Genomic DNA, 19,471 nt, shown 5'->3' with positions numbered 1-19,471 from the left:
ATACTTTCGTGCTCGTTTCGTACGTTTTGCTTTCTGTTGAACAGTGCGCTGTGAATGTCGAGCTGGGACAGTTAGTCCGCGCTCGTCTTACGTATGCTGATTTCTTGCGTGCTTCCTGCTTGCGGTGTGCGCTTCAACTTTCGAGCTGCTTGCCGTTCCTAACGTCACTCTGCGATTTGTTGCTGTTGCTGAAACAACGCGCAATAAACGCTCAAACACATCTGTGAAACGCTTTTCATTTTCGTGTTATACCGATTCCTATATAGGGGGATCGGCCTCGTTTTTTTTCAAATGGTCCAAGAGTAGAACCGAAAGTAGCTTAAAGAAGGCTCTAATAACCCATACATACCGACAACTTTCCTCTAAAGCAGTACTAATAAATTATTGATAATGATTAGTAACCTATTGTTGCTGTATTAGAGGAAAGTTGAGAGTACGTATTTATGTGCCAATACAGCTTTATATGAGGTAGTTCTGGCTCTATATTTGGCTCCATTCAAAAAAATTGGCAGATCCCACGTACAGTGGGAATCGATGATATGCGAAGCAAGAATGGAGAAGGTTGATATGTCACTTTAAAATCAGAACAACGTTAGGAGGTGGAGGAAAATTTTGCCGCAAATGACTTCCATGTGTTATCACGTTTGGACGTGTTATTTACCTTCGTATTTTATTCACGTCACCTGATACCAAATTTGGTATAAGTGGAGCTAGCGAAATGGCCGTGAGCGTGCTATGAGCGTAGCATGTGGTTCAGTTTTACATGACACGCATGTCATGATTATCATGTTTGGACGTGTCATTTGCATTCGTCGTCCATTCACGTCATGTGATACCAAATTTGGTATATGGGTAACTAGTGAAATGGCCGTGAGCACGCTATGGGCGTAGCATGTAGCCATGTTTTACATGACACGCATATCATGATTATCATGTTCGGACGTGTCATTTACCTTCGTCGTGTATTCGTCATGCAATACTAAGTTTGGTATATGTCGAGCTAGCGAAACAGCCACGAGCGTGGCATGTGGTCAAGTTGTTACTTGACACGGATCCCATGATTATCATGTTTGCACCAGTCACCTTTGTCATGAATTCAGGTCCCGTAACACCAGATCTGATATTAGAGCAGCAAGTTCATGAAATGTAAATCATGACATTCATGACATACACCATGTTATGACTAATCAATTATGCTTGCCATACAGTCATGTTATGCCATACCAAATTTGGTATTGATTCCAATAACGAAACGGCCAGGAGAACTAAAGGTCGTAGGCGGCTAGATAGATAGATAGATAGATAGATAGATAGATAGATAGATAGATAGATAGATAGATAGATAGATAGATAGATAGATAGATAGATAGATAGATAGATAGATAGATAGATAGATAGAAAGATAGATAGATAGATAGATAGATAGATAGATAGATAGATAGATAGATAGATAGATAGATAGATAGATAGATAGATAGATAGATAGATAGATAGATAGATAGATAGATAGATAGATAGATAGATAGATAGATAGATAGATAGATAGATAGATAGATAGATAGATAGATAGATACGCTCAAAGTCACCGAAGTTCGCTAAGAAACGCTTCGCATTAAAAAAAAAGCTCCTCATACAGGCCTAAAGCTGGGAGATTAGCGGCGTCTGGCGATCGCAAATGCAGCCGCAGGGGAGGAACAAAGATGGCCATCCAGCGTCACTCAGACGCCTTCTCGCAGGCTCGATGCTGCCTCGGGAGATGAGAGCATCATACGGTACCAACGGTCTTAACGCTTTAGCGCATGTGAGCGCTAAGTCCCCCTTAAGCGACGAGCGCAGGTTGGTATTGACTCGAGTGGGTGTACAGATCAAGGGATCTCCGGGCTCAAAAGACGGCCTCGCTCCATTAGGCAACGCTTCGCTTCCTCTTATGGCAGTTAGTCGGGACGAGGCTTCGTGTAGCTTCTAAAACCATCGCGAGCTCGAAGAAGAACGAAAGCAAAAAAGCATTTAGGGATTTGACTGCCACGCATTGACATTTAAAGAGCAGGATTTCCGTTTGGGAAGTTTTATGAGACCGTTCCGAAGGCAGTCTGCGTGCTGTTTCCAGCGGGAGTTCCTGCTTTTTCTAAAAACACGTGCTTCACCCCCTTTATGGTTCGTTAGCGGTATAAAGGCGCGCCGCAGCGAGGTGCTTTTGAAACGATACGAAGACGACGAGTGAACTTCGGCTTTATGAGCGTGCGATACGCGTAGTATTTTATATTTATACTTTTTTTCTAGTGCGAGAACGCGTTTATGTTGTGTCTTCGTGTTGGTGTCTTTTGTAGTTCTTGCAGGGTGCAGCTTTATGAATTTTCAGGCAGTGGACTCAGGCAGGTACTTAGCGGTAAAAATTGGGGGCCAGGCGGACGTGTTGCATTTTTTTTTTCATCAGTATAGCAGGCTGAGGATTCGTCTTCTGAACACCAAGAGCAAAGCACACTTTTCAAAAGCCATCGCAGTTGCTTGTTCAGGCTGTTAAGGTCGCGGAATCGAACTCCGGCCGTGGCCGGGGTATTTCGACTGGGGTGAAATAGTAGAAGCCAGAGTAGTAATAAGTGAATAATAATAATAATAATAATAATAATAATAATAATAATAATAATAATAATAATAATAATAATAATAATAATAATAATAATAATAATAATAATAATAACTGGGATTTCCCGTCCCAAACAATGAGATGAGAGACGCCGCAGTGAAGGGCTCCGTAAATTTCAACCATTTGATGTTCTTTAGCGTGCATGGACTCACATCGCAGGCCTCTATCATTTCACCTCCATCGAAATGTGAGCGCGGCAGCCGGGATCGAAACCGCGACCTTCGGTTCAGCAGCCCAGCACCCAGCCACTGATCCACCGAGGCGGACAAGTTCGCGTTAAAGGACCCCAGTGGTTGAAATTTCCGAAGCCCTCTACAGCGGCGTTCCTTATAATCATATTGTGTTCTTCTGGCGTAAAACTCAAACTATTATCAATCAATCAATCAGTCAATCAATCAACCAATCAATCAGTCAATCAATCAATAATTTATTGTGTCCAGGAACAACCACATTATCTTTGTGTTGGCGCACGCAAAAAATAAAATAATAAAAATAAACAATCCAATACAGACAGTCTTTATATAAAGAAATCAAATAAAAAGAGTGAATACGCACAGACAAAAGGAGATCAACGCAATATTGGAAGAATAAAAAGACGAGACGAGAATAATGGAATGGGAGTGAAAATTAATGTGGAATATACACAGCTATGTGGAAGCCCTCCTGAAAGATGGGAAAATGAAGAATCTATATATCGTGAAAAACTATGTTAAGATAGTGAAAAGCTCACATAAAAACAAAGACTGTGGACTATAAACATCGAGATCAAGAAAGTTAACATTATAGAGACTTTGTATTCTGTGAACGGTAGAGTGTTGCAAGAAGTTGGCGGGTACATGAAGCCTATATACTGTGCCGTTTCTCATGCTGCGCGAACACGTACAGAGACATCCACTACCATTTCGTAGGCTGAGTTTCGTGCGTACCAAATAACGTTAGGGCATCGTTTAGTTTATTTGCTATTAATGACGTCTCCCGTTCGCAGTTTGATTTTATTGTAATGCTCTTCGCATTCTCCGAGCTTCAGGCAGGCGCGAGTCTTTCGACTCAGTATGGCGGCAAGGGCTGTGAAGAGACACATACCCACGTGATCGTCCGGCTCGATTGAGTTCAACGCGTCACTTGGAGTAGAAGGATCACCGAGAATACGACGCGACGTGCGTGCTGTTTGATCCCGTGGATGGTACTCGTGCATGATTGGACACCAGCGCTTTTTCCCGGCAGAAATGGTCCATCCTCGAGAGGAGAGCTTCGTTTTGGTGATTGAAGTCGCTACTCGGTGCCTAAAGTGGCTGCTGCTGTTCATACTCCCAGCAGAATTGGCAATAAACTCATTTCCGGAACCCCGTATATAGACGGCCTTTAGCAATTGGCCCCGACGAGATTCGGTTGCTTGCTTCGGTTCGTGACGCTTGAAAATCTTTGCTGGGCCACTCTGCGAAAACGATAGACCTGTATGTTAGCTTTCCATCGTTTGAAGAGCGTGTACAACTTGCAATCAGAGCCAGATATGTCTTCGCCAAACGAGAGTTTTGCCCTTCGTCGTATATTGAGTACTCCGAAGCTAAAAACAACGATCGCCTCCCACGTACATTTTTCGTATACATTTTGCGTATACTTGGTTTCGTTTACCAGGTATACATTTCACTGTCGTATATTTGCTTTCGCTTGCAAAGTATACAAAAGCGACGTTCCTTTTCGAGTTTCATGAGGTGTCTAAAGCATTTGCCTACAAAAAAAATCACAACATATCCAAAAAGTGAATGATCATGAGTGGGGTGAAGTGTCCATCAGTGCGTCCGCTCTTCCGTCCGCGCGTCCGTTCATCCGTGTGTCCGTTCGTGCGCCTGCCTGCCCGTCCGTCCATCCGTGCATCTAGTAAACCCCGCAAGTACCACCATATCGCATCTTTTCATCATATATTTATCATATACAACTACCGCCATCCAGCGCACATTTCATGACTAAACAACACGTGGATACCTATCTACTAATACTACAACTACTACTACTCTTACTACTACTACATACATCGGGGACGCACGACCCACGGCTTAAGGAGCTTCACACCTAACAACTTTTGCAGAGTATGTCGCTGAAGCAAATGTTGCGCCATGGCTTGCTTTTCTCAGCGCAGCAATAGGCTTTTTCTTTTATTCTGTTATTAAAACATTTCGCTTTGGCGGAATTCTTTGTTGGACGATTTATCATCACTACAAGCTTCATTGTTGCTTGTATTTGAAACCTTTCACCCCCTTCCTTCCGCTGAACTATCTTGTTTTTTTTTTTCCTTTGTGCAAAGAGCACGAAACGACGCGCGACCACATCTGCCAGCCCAGCCCGCACTTCAGATCAAAGGAATGCCTCCCCCCCCCCCTAAAAAAATGACACTCTGCTTGCGCTTCTGCAAATGTATGGCTCAACCCAAAAATTTTCCATACCAAATTTGCGTTCGCCATCACGTCAAAATCTATTTACCTGAGCTCATCTGAAATTTTCCACGTTTTTCGGGACAAGTGCAGCGGCTTCTCGCTGTAGGAGATGCGTCGTATATAACACGCGTTTCTTTTACTTTGATCATTCGCACACCTCGAAAGCAGCGGAGGCCGTTTTATCTCTTCCGATCTCAAACACACGTATCGCGAGAAGTGCGCGGTATAGACGTCTGGCGTTGACGTGCGGGGAGGCGGAGCTACGTGCCCCGCATAACTTTCCCGCATTTTTGTTTGGTTTTTAAGCTATCTTGCCAAACATGTGAGAGAGGAAATTTGTCTTTAAGCTGAGTTTCGTATCGTTCCGCTTTTCTTTCGTTTCGTTTTTTTTTCGTCTGCACAGAGTTCCATCTATAACTACGTACGTCTTTATAGCGGTGAAGCTTACGTGACTTTCTGTTTACCATCGCCTTATCTTTTATTCCGAACATGGATTGGTTTGGCGTTGATCGCATACGTGCACTCTTTATGAGAGAAGTTGCCGCATACCATTGCCCTTTCAACATCGGTCCCGTTTCACTGAGCCTTGATTCTGTCCGTTGAGCGCGCAGAGGAAGCAGTCCGAGTTTGTTCGTTACATTTATTATTAATATATAACACCATTGGCACTTACATTGCCCTTCACCCCCACTTTGTATTCTTAGTCAGCTCATTTTGCCATGCCCTGCACATTTATTCTTGTTTCATATAGATTGAGGAACTTACTTATTGAGACTGCCTAGGTAATTTTATTCCTATCTTTTCTTTGAGAAGCGGTTGCCTTATATTCTCACGGAACCGTAAGCTCTTCTTTCGGATAGTCCTCCTTTACGGTGGTTTAGACAAATCCCCGACTAAAGAGCCTATCTTTCTTTTAAGTTTTCACTCACCATATATATATATATATATATATATATATATATATATATATATATATATATATATATATATATGTGTGTGTGTGTGTGTGTGTGTGTGTGTGTGTGTGTGTGTGTGTGTGTGAGCAACTGAGCCACCAAGGAGCACGTCGTCCACCACTCAAATGGCAAGCTATTTGTATCTGCCACTTACCACTGCTCACGGGCATCTCGGGGGAACTATCGTGTTTTCAGCATTACCAGCAAGATGGCGCAATGAGCGCGTGTCGCCACGTCGCGCGGCGGCGTGCACTGTAATCTTCCGCGGGCACTTTGCCCCGCTTAGCGAAGGTCGAGCGACGCTCCCTCACGCGCCTTTATCTCGCTGTGGGGAGGAACGGAGGATTGTAGGTCTTGCGTGGCCTCGGGCTTTACCTGGGACGATTCCGTTCTAGTTACCGGGCATACAAAGGTCACTGCAATCATTGCAGTCTCCGTTTGCGAAAAGCGCGCGCTTTTCAGACACAGCTAAATAACAACAGAGACGCTTACTCGCGTGCATCTGTACCTGTGAGTACGTTTCGTGCGTTCGTTGTGCGTGAGAAACTCGGGGCACATTTCGATCAGCTTTCCATTCTGCGCGGGACCTTCCAATTCGTTGCTATCGCGTTCATTGCTTCGCCTAAAGCTGTGACTTTTTTTTTAAAGAAAAAAGAAATCCAGGAGTTGTCACCATTATTGGTAGCAGCAACCCCTTTCCACTTGGTTGATGGGATAATAAATGTTAACAAATATATCATATATATTCTATACAATTGATCGTACGTTTGGTAAGTTCCCAAACTCTTTTCTACAGAGCACCCATAGAGTCGCGGTGCACACTTTCAAGGTAGTTCGCTCAATGTTTATTACAAAGACGCTCATATTTCGTGAGGTGTGTTGCCATCTGTGAGCAGTGAAGTACTACGCCATGACACTAAAAAGCACCGATAGCGAATGATTAGGCGAGGACGCAGTTAGAAGGTCCAGGTCACAGCGATGAACGCTGGCCGTGATAGCATCGAAGGGTCGCCCTCTGAGACGCAGTTATAATATCTTCCTTTTGCTATGTGTTTGCGTATGAAAGCTCATTGTAGGCGTAGTGCAGTGTTGACATGCACCAACGATGTTTCTCAGCCACCTACTGCCTCGAATGTGCTAGCGCCGACTAATAAAACTGCCGCAATAAGTGCCGCAGATAGGCAACGATGTCGACGGGTGAATGCCGTGTCTTCGTGGAGCGAGACACAGGCCAGCGGGACGTGAAACGCGTTCGAGCTTTAGTGGCTTAAGCTACGAATCTCCACCTCCCGGGTTGATGAGGTGCAGTGTGCTATAGAGCATACAGCTTATTCCTCTGCAGCACACACACTTGGGACGTTAAACCCCACAAATCAATCAATCTGCAGCACACACAGCGCCGGGTCTTTCAATTAAAGGCGCCTCGAAGCAGTGCATAACGAAAACCTAAGTTTATCATGTGCTTGTTGATGCCACCTTTGCGCGGAATTCGCATATGCTTAGTTTATGTATGTGTTAACAAATTCAGCTAACAACGTGGTCAAATCATGATCGCGGGCGTTAGTCGACGCAACAATGGAGGTATGCCACTATACGCGTCAACGCACGGGCATTCATGTCAAACAGCGCTATAGCTGACATTAAACGAGCTGTCATAGATAATTAAACAATCAACTACTTTTGTGAAGACACGTTGCACTTTCGTGTTATACCGATTCTTATGACAGAGAGATCAGTCATGTTTTGTTTTCTTCTTTTTGTCGTGGTAGAAGTCCCAACACATTAAAATAAAATAAATAAGTGCGCGTGATCCTTCTTTCAATTTTGTCGTATTGTCTCGGCAAAACCTTGCAAATTACAGATCACTTCAGAGTCCAAGTAACTATACTTTACGGAGAATATATAGGAACAGCACATTCTTGACCATTTGCGTATGCATCCTACAATAAACTAAGCTCGTAATGGTACATAAAGAAAAGTGTGTTGGGACCTGAGGTTAACTTTGCGAATAAAATTAGGCAGTGCAAAATGTGGCTTCTTCATGAGTAAACGTTAATTTCACATGTCAGATATAACGAGTGCTTAGCACAAAGACTCTTTCAATAATTATATGTGTAGCCTAAATAAAAAAAACACTTAATGACAACACAATGTTCTCAAATATTGCTCGTAGAGCCATTTCGCTGCTTTTACGATACTTTTCGGCAAGTTGTATACTTCTATAGCTTTTGCTTTCTTGCCTTTTATGCACGGAAAGGAAGGAAAATAGAGGAAAAAGAAAGGCAAGGAGGTTAACCAGTCTATAGGCAGCCGGTTTGCTACCCTGCGCATGGGAGAGGGATGGGGGAGATGAAAGAGAGCAGAGAGGGAAGATAGAAACAGCACATTCGGCAGCACACGCGCGCAAACTCAGTCATAGTCCAGTATTGTCTTTCGCGGTGTGTGACATTGCTGTTACAGTCGCTTGTTCAAGTCGGTGTCGCGTAGGAATTTCAACAGAGCCTTCGTCGCCTTCTGTTGCAAGGTCTTCTCAAATCCGTTCATCGGCTGGGAGCTTTATGGGTCCGCTGAACCTACGAATGGAGGGCTTGTACGGGATGAACCTGTTTGCAGTGGCATGTTTTCATCACACCAAATTGTGTGCCTCACGGTTCATCTACCTACGTAGTATACAGTTGGTGATTAGGGAGCATTAAGCTTTATATGCACAATGTCATCACGTTGGTAGTTGCCCCTTAATGCATGCGTCTTAGCCTGGTTGTGTAGGTATACGACCCCGGATTTATGTTCCCAGGGATTGTTGGAATGGTATGATTCACCTTTTTTGTAGCCGGCATTTCGTTTTTTTTTCTAATGCCTGCCCGAGTAGAAATTTAGACGTTTGTTTAGAACAATATCGCGTCTGCGTTGGGATAGTGCACCCGGCGTGACGACATTGGCTTATAAACGTAGCTGTAACTTCACTGAACGCCTGAAACAATGTAGAATTGTTCCAAGGGCTAAATATTCAAACGTGTAGGACTATTTCAAACGCTGGCCGTGGCTCGGTAGCTTTTAGTAGACTTTAACGTTTTGCGAAACTTCATCTCTTGGTTTTTAATAAATACGGAACAAGGTCTACGTGTAATTAGAAAACGGCAGATACCGACATCCAGAAAGCTGCCCGTGTACTGAGTGGTCAGTCCGCCTTCTTAAGCAGTGGACTTTCCAATGGTACATTTTCAAGCGATGTACGTTTGGCACGTGCAGCAAAACAGCTAGGTGTCGGCATTGGATGTCTTTGTAGGCGTCGTCGCCATTGCCATTATTTTTGTTGTTTCGCTGCTGTCAAAAAATTGAGGTGAATAGAACCTCAGCTGCTCCACTTCTGCGTGGCCTGCAGAAAAAATAAAACACGAAAAAGCAAATAGTGACTTAAAAGCAAAAAAAAAACAAGTAATTATATAAATAATTATAGAACACGGCAATGGTCAAGGGTGTCTATGCAGGTTAGTTGGTATTTCATTGACATATTGGGTGTAGCGCCACGTACAAAATTGTAAGGAGAAGTAGTTGACAGGAAAGAGGTGCTCCTTTCCTGTCAACTACTACTTCTTACAATTTTGTACGCGGTGCTACATCCAATATTGCAAAGACATTGGATACTTCATCAACTGGACTTCACTTTTAACTGGAGGGCTCACATAGACACGCACTTTTGCCCAAGTGCGTACTACTTATTTTTAAACGCAAAGCCCTTAAGAATGTTTTTTTTTTTTTTTGGCCTTAGGCGGATGCGGCTTTCTTACCCTTGTCTGAGTAATCTTCGTAGTACGTGTGAACGGCTCCTACGATTCTAACAGCTGCTTGTGCTTTTATTATTTGTAATGATCACCGAGGGTCCCGTTGCAGTCTAGTACTTTTGGACCCTCTTCTGTATATTTTACTCCCTGTAACACCCTTTTATAACATGATAATAAACTGATTGATTGATTGATTGATTGATTGATTGATTGATTGATTGATTGATTGATTGAACGGCCGGTGTGTTTGTCGTTGTTGCTTTCGTCGCCACCGCCGTCGTCGTTGTTGTTGTTCTAAGCCCTTTCATGCTGCCTTGATATCTCTCAACATGGCATTGAGAACGGAGTTGTTTGGAAAAAATGGACGCCGCGAGAAAAGTTCGACAGAGTCGGTCGTCGGCACAATGGCGAGCGTGATCGTGACAGGTCTCGCTGGGGCCACGTAATCCCCCTCCCTGGTCACTGCCTGCACAATAGGCCGACCAGTTGACGACGCCATTGTTGAAACTGGGGATGATCGTATACCGTCCGCGTCATTATCTCGAGACGCATTTTGTCCTACGCGGGTCGAAGTCCTCCACTTCCTGTCCTTTTATTCGTCCACTCGCCGCCTTCCCTTCCGTACCAATCACGTTAAGCTTCTGCCCGAGAATTGACTGACCTGATTTCCCGTCTCTGTCTTTTTCAATGTTCAGCCGTTTTTATTTTGACTTTTAAGCTGTCGGATTAGTTGCGGGTGTTCCTTATTTTCATCTTTCCATAAGCATTCGTGGACTACTCTTCTTTTTACAATAGTATCTTTTTCTGTTACTGTTCTCGTTGGAACACCCCGTTTCAATTACTTTTTTTTTCTTTTTGCGCTGAATCAAACTTTATATGGATAAACAAAACCAAACTTCGCAAACTCGTCATAAGTGCTTAATATAATTTTTATTGTTTGTTTTGTCTTGTGTGTGTGTGTGTGTGTGTGTGTGTTTAAGTATTATTTTGATGATGATGAGGTGGCTGACTCCAACTTCTTAGCCTACTTTTTCAAATTTTTCATATAATAAATAAAGTCACAACTCTGCCGCAAAGGTGAAGCAGTCAGTGCGATAGCAACAAATTGGAATCTCACGCGAAGAATTGCAAGCACATCAAAACGTGTCCCGCTTTGCTCACGCACAAAGAACGCGTGAAATGTACTCACAGGTGCATATGAATGCGAATGAGTGTCTCCGTTGTTACTTCGCTGTGTCTGGAAAGCCCTTTTCGCAAACGGGGACCATGCAGCGAGTGCAGCGACCTTTGTGTTCTCGATGACTACAACAGAATCGCTACGGTAAATGCCCAAGGCGTACGATCCCCCCCCCCCCCCCCTCTCCGCGGGGCAAAGTACAGGCAGGAGATGAGCGCGCGTCGCCGTGTCGTGACGATCTGGCGAAACGCGACCATTGCGCCATCTCACTGGGAATGCTGAAAACACGATAGTCCCCCAAAATCGGCATCGCCAGCGGTAAGTGGTAGATAAAAAAATAGCTTGCTTTTTCAACGTTGAAGGCGGGGCTCCTCCATCGCTCAGTGGCTAACGCCGCGCACTCATAATTGAGAGGTCGGACGTTCAATTCCGCCCGCCGGAATCTTTTTCTGGATTATTTCTCATTCTTGCGTTTCACACACACACACACACACACACACACACACACACACACACACACACACACACACATATATATATATATATATATATATATATATATATATATATATATATATATATATATATATATATATATATATATATATATATATATATATATATATATATATATATATATATATATATATATATATATATATATATATATTTGGTGAATGAAGGTGACGCTGACGCCGTCGCCGGTGGTGAAATCCAGCTGAGAGTGTCTATGTAATTGCTATCGTAATAAAAATACTTTTTATCCATTTCATTCTATTCTTCCCGACAACCACGTGCACTTACTTTGTGTACTCCTGTAAAGCGTGCTCTGCTGTAAGATTGTTAAGCTTGAGGAGAAGACGCGCTTCATATAATTGTTTCTCGTGTGTGCGGCGGGCATAAAATAAGCTTGCTTGACAGATTATTTGGTAATAAGTAAAAGCGTACTACCGCATAATATATATATATATATATATATATATATATATATATATATATATATATATATATATATATATATATATATATATATATTCATTGAGAAAGTTAAGTGGGTCTGGTACGTATAAGAAAAGAAGCGGCACACGTGCGAGAAAGCAAGCAGTTCCTTCATAGATTTACGTTTCGGCCTTGGCACGGCCTTCGTAAGAGAATGAAAAGTGAACAAGGCATATGCCGCTTTTAAGGGCCACTGATATCTCAAAAAAACGTCAGGAGTTCAAAATCAAACATCAGTGACAATTCATTTTGATCTATCACCTCGTGTAACGAGATAAGTGCTACAACTTGAGGAACGTTCCTTAAGTTGTAGCACTTACGGGGGCCGTATGTTTCAGCGTCTAAATAATTTTCTTATTTATTTATATTTGGCAAAAAAATGGGAAGGTAGGCTACGTTATCGCCGGCTATCCCGACATCATGACAGTGATGTACAAGATAAACACACAAACACAAAAAATTAAGAATAAAAGACAAATAAACTAATCAGAAGCACTAAGTGCATACTATGTACACTATAGGGCTTATTATGCATGAATGAGCACGGTATTTACGGGCATAGTTCACTTCATATATCGGGATCACATTGCGTACAGATTCCGTACAAACAGTGGCCATGTATATGAACTAAAGGCAGTTAATTAAACTTCTGTCCAATAAAAAATCAGGGAGGATGCTCACTGCGTTCTTTTGATTATCAGTATGTGGACATGATCCAAGTATTTTTCCAATCGTAAATTGTCGTCTGTCGAGTCGGTTGACGCGATCACTCAGTTCAGCGCGTTGTTGATGAACTGTTCGGAGTGCATGGGAGGTGTATATTTTTTCTTTACTTGCGTTTGAAATAGGCAGCCTAATGGATGTGTGTGTTTTTTCATAACTTTACATAAACTATTACAAACGATTGTTTTGTTTTCCCCTTATTCTGCTTAGATAGGGTAAAGTAGGATGTTTTTTTTTTCAAGAACATCGCTTCTAATTTTTTTTTTAATTTTTACTATCGCTGAATTCGTCTCCTTTATTGATTTCGCGTTAACCTTTGGGAACTTTATGCACTTCGCAAAGGTACATCAGGACATCTTTGGAAAGCTCCTCGTTTTGTGATAATCAAACTCTCGGGGTAAAGCCCCAGCGAACACTGCCAAGAAAACTGTATTGGCAGATAAATTTTCTTTCTTTCTTCTGCGGCTTTTTTTTGTTTTCCTTCTTCTTGTTCTTTTTGTTTTTGAGGTGCAAGTAGTTTAAGCCGCTGTGATGAATGTAGGCAATGTGTTTTGATTCCATCTTCAAAAGTTTCTGAGATGGGTTCCTTCCCCCCCCCCCTTTTTTTGTGCGCCCCTGGTAACGCGCCACAATGTCTATACAAGAGCAGTATGCTCCCAAAAAAGTTTGCAGAACATGACGCAAGCTGAAAATGGAAACTAGTTTCAGCCTGTGTCGCGTTTTTTTTTAAATCCAGTATGTGGTGACCAAAAGAGGCAGCAGTAAACTCGTTCCCGTGTGGATTACTAACTAGGTGCATCAGGAAAAAAATAAGAGCTAATTAGTCAAGCAGCCTGTCAAATTATAGTTAAGTTGGCTGGTGGATAGTACGTGCAATACAGGGGCTCTATCTGAGCGGGCTGTTGTAACATGCTTAATCAAAAGATTGCGCGAAAAAAGAGGGGGGGGGGGAGGAGAGACCCTCAAGCTTCAGAGTTCGATGCAATAGCGATACTCTGTCCCTAATGCCGACTTCAACCACTTAGTGCGTAATTTTTATTGCTTGATGCTACTCGAGAAGCTTAAATTGTGGATTACCACAAAGCAATTAATGATTTTCAAAGATGCTTATGTCGGTGAAGCTTGCTGTATTCTGTGTAATAAGCAGCATGCTTTAAACCACGAGCCATTACGCGTGTGAAATGTTTTCTGAACTTGCTATGTGCCCGCTACGTGGTGTCTTCTTTTGTAATGGGCAGCCGGCTTTAAACGACGAAGTTCTCATGATAATCCCATGTTATGACGCCCGATGACAATGTTCGCTTGTACCGCGCAATATCACTTCGTTGCTTCTATAGCACATTGTTGTGTTGTGACGCCTGTATAGAGAACGCGTGTGTTTGCGAAGCATGAAAGTTTTCACTGCGTTTCCAAGCAGAGGAAAGTATTTTAATGTAGACGCGTGGCTGTTTGGTAGAACACCTGCTTTCCACGCAAATGGCCCGAGTTAGGTCCACTCTCGAATCCGATAATCGTTAATTATTTATTTTATTTGCATGTTTGTTATTTTTCGGTCACGGACAAGATGATGACTTTTTCGCTAACAACCAACGACGTCGACGCGAGAATTTCGGTGGAACGAGCTCCTTGACGCTTTCGCGTTAAAATGATAAGACCAGAAGCGAACACTTACAACATACATGCACACGTTTGATGTGTTTCCATCTGGTCCTCGTGTGTTTCGCGCTACCTTCTCATTAAGCTATAGATTTTGTTTCAGCAGGAATAAGTGCCTGAGGCTGGTTGGCCGACGTTTCGATAGGTCGACCTATCTTCGTCCAAGGCGCTTCATCCTCAATGGACGTGTTGGTTCCTGAATTGTTAGTCTGTGACGTCACGTTACGTAGTCTCAGTGTAGATAATTCGTTTCTTCAGAAGATGGTGGAAAGTACAGACAGTAGCACACCGTAACGTAACGTAAAAAACTAGCCTTTTTTCTCATACTAACACGCTAAGGATGATGAGGTGTCCTTAACAAAGATAGTCCCACCTGCCGAAGCGGTGGCCAGCCTGCCTTAGGTACGTGTTCCCTTTCGTGCAATCTCACGAGAAGATCGTTCGATTGCTCGTTTGTTTTGTTGGATGCTTCCTATAATGAAGCCAACTGACAGTGAAGTTAAGGAACATGTGGGGAGTATTGTACTTGTATTTATTTGAACTGGAATATTGCAATTGGTACGTGAATGGAAATGAATTAAAGTAGATAATAAGTCAAATTTCCATCGGCAGGGACAAAACATGCAAGCGTGGCCGATGCTATAATTGAGCCGCAGAGGTGGTCACATTTTCATTGACTGTATTTCGTATTTATGGTTTCGTGTCTCCCTGGCAGTGTTGCCAGCGCCACTCGCTGCCACAACGGCGAGTGCGCAACACTCTTTTGTTGCCAGCTCGCGCGAAATAGCACGCCATCTTATTTCGAGCTGGAAGAGAGAGAGATATATAAAGATGCAAGGAAGCTGAGCAAGAAACCTTCGAAATCAGCCTATGGGATCATATCTATAGGAATAGGACTCTCGCTATGAAAACACGTTGTGTTTACAACCGTGGGTTCCAATATTTATGGGGGACGTCATGCACTTCTAATGTTCACAAGTTGTGGGGAATACTAAACATGCAATCTTTTCTCTTTTTTTCGTATTCATGCGCAGATCTGGCTGACGCTGGCGGAGCGCTACCTGGCCAGCCGAGACCTGGACTGGGAAGCGACGGCGCGGTTCTGTTTCAACGAACGCTGCAACCCTGACGACGACAACCTTGGCGTGCAAATTGTCAAGGTGGGAACGTCCATCATGAACATAGGAGAACGCTACAGTGTTATGATATTTTGCGTATTGAACAAAGGAAAGACACCTAACGAGGCTGTGAGGCCAGGCTGCCTGGATTGCTACTTTGGTGGCACTACGCTGTTCGCCCACTGAGACCGCGCCCCTACTTTTGCTATCTTGTGCATATGCCTAACGAGCGTATGATGTGTGTGTACTATATTTCTGTGTTTAAGCGAAGAGAGAATTGCAGCTTCTTTGGGCTGCAATATGGGAAACAATGAGCTTCACACTGTCAAGAGGTTAAGCAGGACAGCATTGTACGGACGCCGCATAGGCGTGCTCAGCGTGCACTATCAGAAAAATACGGGAGAGGAGAGGGGGGCTTGATTGTGTATTGCAGCACCCCCTCCCTACTAAGTTAATATATGCATCAACTTTCGCGCCCCACCTCCTTCTTTGCGCATGCTGTATGGATAGGGAGCTAAACCACAAGATCAGTCACACGGGTTTCTCTGGAAGAAACCTTCTTAGTTGCCGAAAGATTCGTTCGTGGTCCCGGAATCGAACTGGGGACCAACCAACGCTTTTCTGAGCTGTCGCTCTATCAATTGAACAAACCAGGAAGCTAGTAGACGACTTCAAGTTTTTTTTTAGTAATTCATTGCCGCACCAACCATTGCTAATTTCCTGCACTGGCTAGCTCAACTGGTAGAGCGATCACCCTGGAAATGCGTTGTCCGGGTTCCATCTTCGGACTTCGACGACTCTAGAAAGTTTTTTTTATTTCTGATAAATTCGTGTAGGATTCTTTGTTGTTTCGTGCGACACACGTACGGTGTTCAACCTCCCTTTATCAGGGCTGTTGATGTCATTGTACCCATGTCAATGTATATCGAACGTTTCGAAAAACGTGTGCCTAATAGAATTGCCAGGGCTCCAGGAAGTCGTGCTTCGCCCAAAGGAAGCGAACGCAAAGCTTGGTCTTGTAAGTGAACCAGTGAGTGAGAGAAGTGAGCAATATGTCATAGGTGGCACTAGATTCCGGTTCATCGTCCCTGTGCAGGACCTCCACCGTACGGGCTGCAGCCTGTTCAGCGGCGACCAAGCGGAGCAGAACCAGGCGCTACTCAAGCGGGTCCTGCTGGCGTACGCGCGCTGGAACAAGTCCGTGGGCTACTGTCAGGGTTTCAACCTGCTCGCCGCCTTCGTACTCGAGGTGGTCGAGTGGTGTGATCAGGATGCGCTCAAGGTGAGAGCTTGGAGTCCGAGGGTATGTTCATTTAAACCCATTTTACGGGATCTTGACTAAGGCAGCAGAAGCAGCCGATGCGTCACCATAATTAAAAGACAGTATTTTCCGACCTCAATATGGCAAAACCTTCTGTAGTTATGAACATACGTCGTGTGTGATAATCACCTTCATCCTCACCGATGGCTGTCTGTCTCAGCAGCGAGGGCCAACACGCTTGCGCCCGCGTGCGTATGGGCTTTATAACCAGGAACAGTGAAAGCCCAGGCGAGAGTGGTCGGCGAGCGTTCACGAGGTCTGCGCGTCGTACGGTTCATCAGCACCGGGATAAAAGAGCCAACGGGAACATTTGCATCCTGAATATTTTGTTTTGTTGCGACAAAGGTTTTCAAGTTTTGTTAGTAAAAAAAATAGTTTTCCAGATTACCCCGACGTCGACGAGCGTGCAGTTTTTTTTAGTATAAAATAAACCTCTGCAATGTAAAGTCTTTACAGACTCGTCTCCTATTTCACTATTTCATAACCCCTTTTCCCTTCCCAAACGTAGGGTAGCAAACTGGACGTCACCACCAGTTAACCGGCCTGTTTTAATTTACCTTTTCCTCTTCACATATGTGTAATCAGTGCCAAATAGATGTTCTGCTTGTTGCAGCTAGAACATCTTTTAATTATGAAGGAAGGGTGCAGTTTATGTGAGGTCCACTGCTGACCCAACGTATGTTAGCCGTTGGGTAATGTTGCCTAGTGTAAACAGACGTTGGCTAGTGCTGCATTCCTATTGACTAATACTGGCTATTCGCTGTTTATTAAGTTGACAGGCGTGTTTTATTGTCCTTTTGCTTTACCCTACTACATACACGTCTGGAAGTTACCCAGGAAGTGGTGATGGTGGCGATATCTCTCTGCTGCAGATGATGATCTACCTCGTGGAAGGAGTGCTTCCGGAAGGCTACTTCGCCAACAACCTCCGCGGCCTCTCCGTCGACATGGCCGTGTTCCGGGAGCTGCTCCGGCTGCGGCACAGCAACTTGGCCACGCACCTCGACAGGCTTCAAGCGGGTGAAAGCAAGGCCGGTCAGTGGGCTTGTATGCTTCTTTACAAACTGGATCTGATTACACTTCCACATATTTCTCACTTACGCAGCACATCTACCATTATATTATGGGGTCGTTTGTGTGTACTATAGTATTTCGACCTCTATAGCATCTCGTAATATGGTCTGTGTGGTCAACTCCTGAACCTTCACAACTTGAGGGTATACTTTGAGCTCTTCAACTGTAACTTTTGCACGTAAAAAAAAAAGTCTAGCTATGCGGTTGCCGCTAACTTGGTGCGTTCGCTCTTCATCTTCGCAGGTCTGAACTACGAGCCCCCGCTGACGAACGTGTTTACGATGCAGTGGTTTTTGACGCTGTTCACCACGTGCCTTCCGCGTTCGCTGGTAGTGCGCGTCTGGGACCTCATCTTGCTGGAAGGAAATGAGGTGCTCCTGCGCACCGCCATCACCATCTGGGAGGGGCTGGCAGAGTGAGCACGCACCGCTTCACTGTTCTCGCTTCCGCGGACAGAGATGTAGTCATGCAATCGAAAGTGTGTAGCAGCGTAAAAAGGGGGAAGGTTGTGGTACGACTCGTTTTCTAATAGCATGATGCAGGGATTGATTGATTGATTGATTGATTGAATAATTGATTGATTGATTGATTGATTGATTGATTGATTGATTGATTGATCGATCGATCGATTGCTTACCACAACATGCACTGACGTAGGGCCGTCAATACATGCGGTTAGGTTAATCGTCGGCACATTATCGCGCCTGATTCGTAGTGGTGATGATAATAATTTTCTCTTAAGGTATAGTACTGTACAGCGTGCCATGAAGCTCCTTCTTATCACCCTGCTGATGCGTGATGATGTTTGGAAAGGGAGGAAATGCTAAAATCAATACTGAGTGGAATTGCGCCTGTGCTGTGACAACTATATATGAGGAAGATCCGAATTCCAAGACGTCTAGCATCTGGGCTGGAAGGATGCTGGCTTTGGGCAACTGTCGCCAATTCGAGCCTTGCAGTCACTTCAGGCGTTGCCAACGGTTCAACTACGGCAAATCGCTGATATCTCAAGTTGACCTAAAGCAGGAAAACGCGATGACGTCTCGCGGCAGTAATTCAAAAAAGACCGAAATTGCGTGCAATTTGAAAATGCTACGGTTCGCAGAAAGCTTTTCTGAACTCAGCTGACTGTTTGTCTCTTAGCAGCATTCAATAATTGTTCAACCTGGCGCTTTCCTTGCATGGTCTCGGTACTGGCAGCCGCATCATGACCGTGGGAAGCGCAGACGAGTTCTACAGTGTGATGGGCGTGCTCACCCGGGAGATGGTCGAGTTCGGCGTCAAGGACCCCCACGAATTCATCGTGGTGAGACTGACTCCGCTGTTGTGGCTCCTATTTAGCGTGTCGAGAATGTATACAGTGCGTCGCAGAGGTGCAAACATTTGGCACCTATACAGGCGTCAACATCTCACGACATTACGGTTTGTGTTTTCGATGTTTTCCTATCGAAGAGACCCTGGGTTTAGAGATGTGTCACGTGACCATCTCCGAAACACGTCAGATTCTGTGAGAGGCAATGTTGTCTTGCACAATGTTTTATCCCATTTGGCCCGTAGATGACGTCTTAGACATTAGGACTTTTTAGGCT

At 44.1% G+C, this 19,471-nt stretch overlaps 1 protein-coding gene across 2 annotated transcripts in view; it reads left to right on the top strand.

The window, feature by feature from the left end:
• LOC119173912 (uncharacterized) overlaps positions 1–19,471 on the top strand; it is a 228,424-nt gene that overhangs the window by 196,677 nt on the left and 12,276 nt on the right. For both annotated transcript variants that reach the window (XM_075885122.1, XM_075885123.1), the window contains 5 exons: positions 15,404–15,529; positions 16,584–16,769; positions 17,681–17,843; positions 18,126–18,297; positions 19,083–19,188. In XM_075885122.1, the coding sequence (XP_075741237.1) occupies positions 15,404–15,529; positions 16,584–16,769; positions 17,681–17,843; positions 18,126–18,297; positions 19,083–19,188 (753 nt within the window). The remainder of the gene's footprint in view (positions 1–15,403; positions 15,530–16,583; positions 16,770–17,680; positions 17,844–18,125; positions 18,298–19,082; positions 19,189–19,471) is intronic.

This window comes from Rhipicephalus microplus, unplaced genomic scaffold, assembly GCF_043290135.1.
Source record: "Rhipicephalus microplus isolate Deutch F79 unplaced genomic scaffold, USDA_Rmic scaffold_72, whole genome shotgun sequence".
Classification (NCBI taxonomy): domain Eukaryota; kingdom Metazoa; phylum Arthropoda; class Arachnida; order Ixodida; family Ixodidae; genus Rhipicephalus; species Rhipicephalus microplus.
This window is presented reverse-complemented; position numbering and strand designations above follow the sequence as displayed.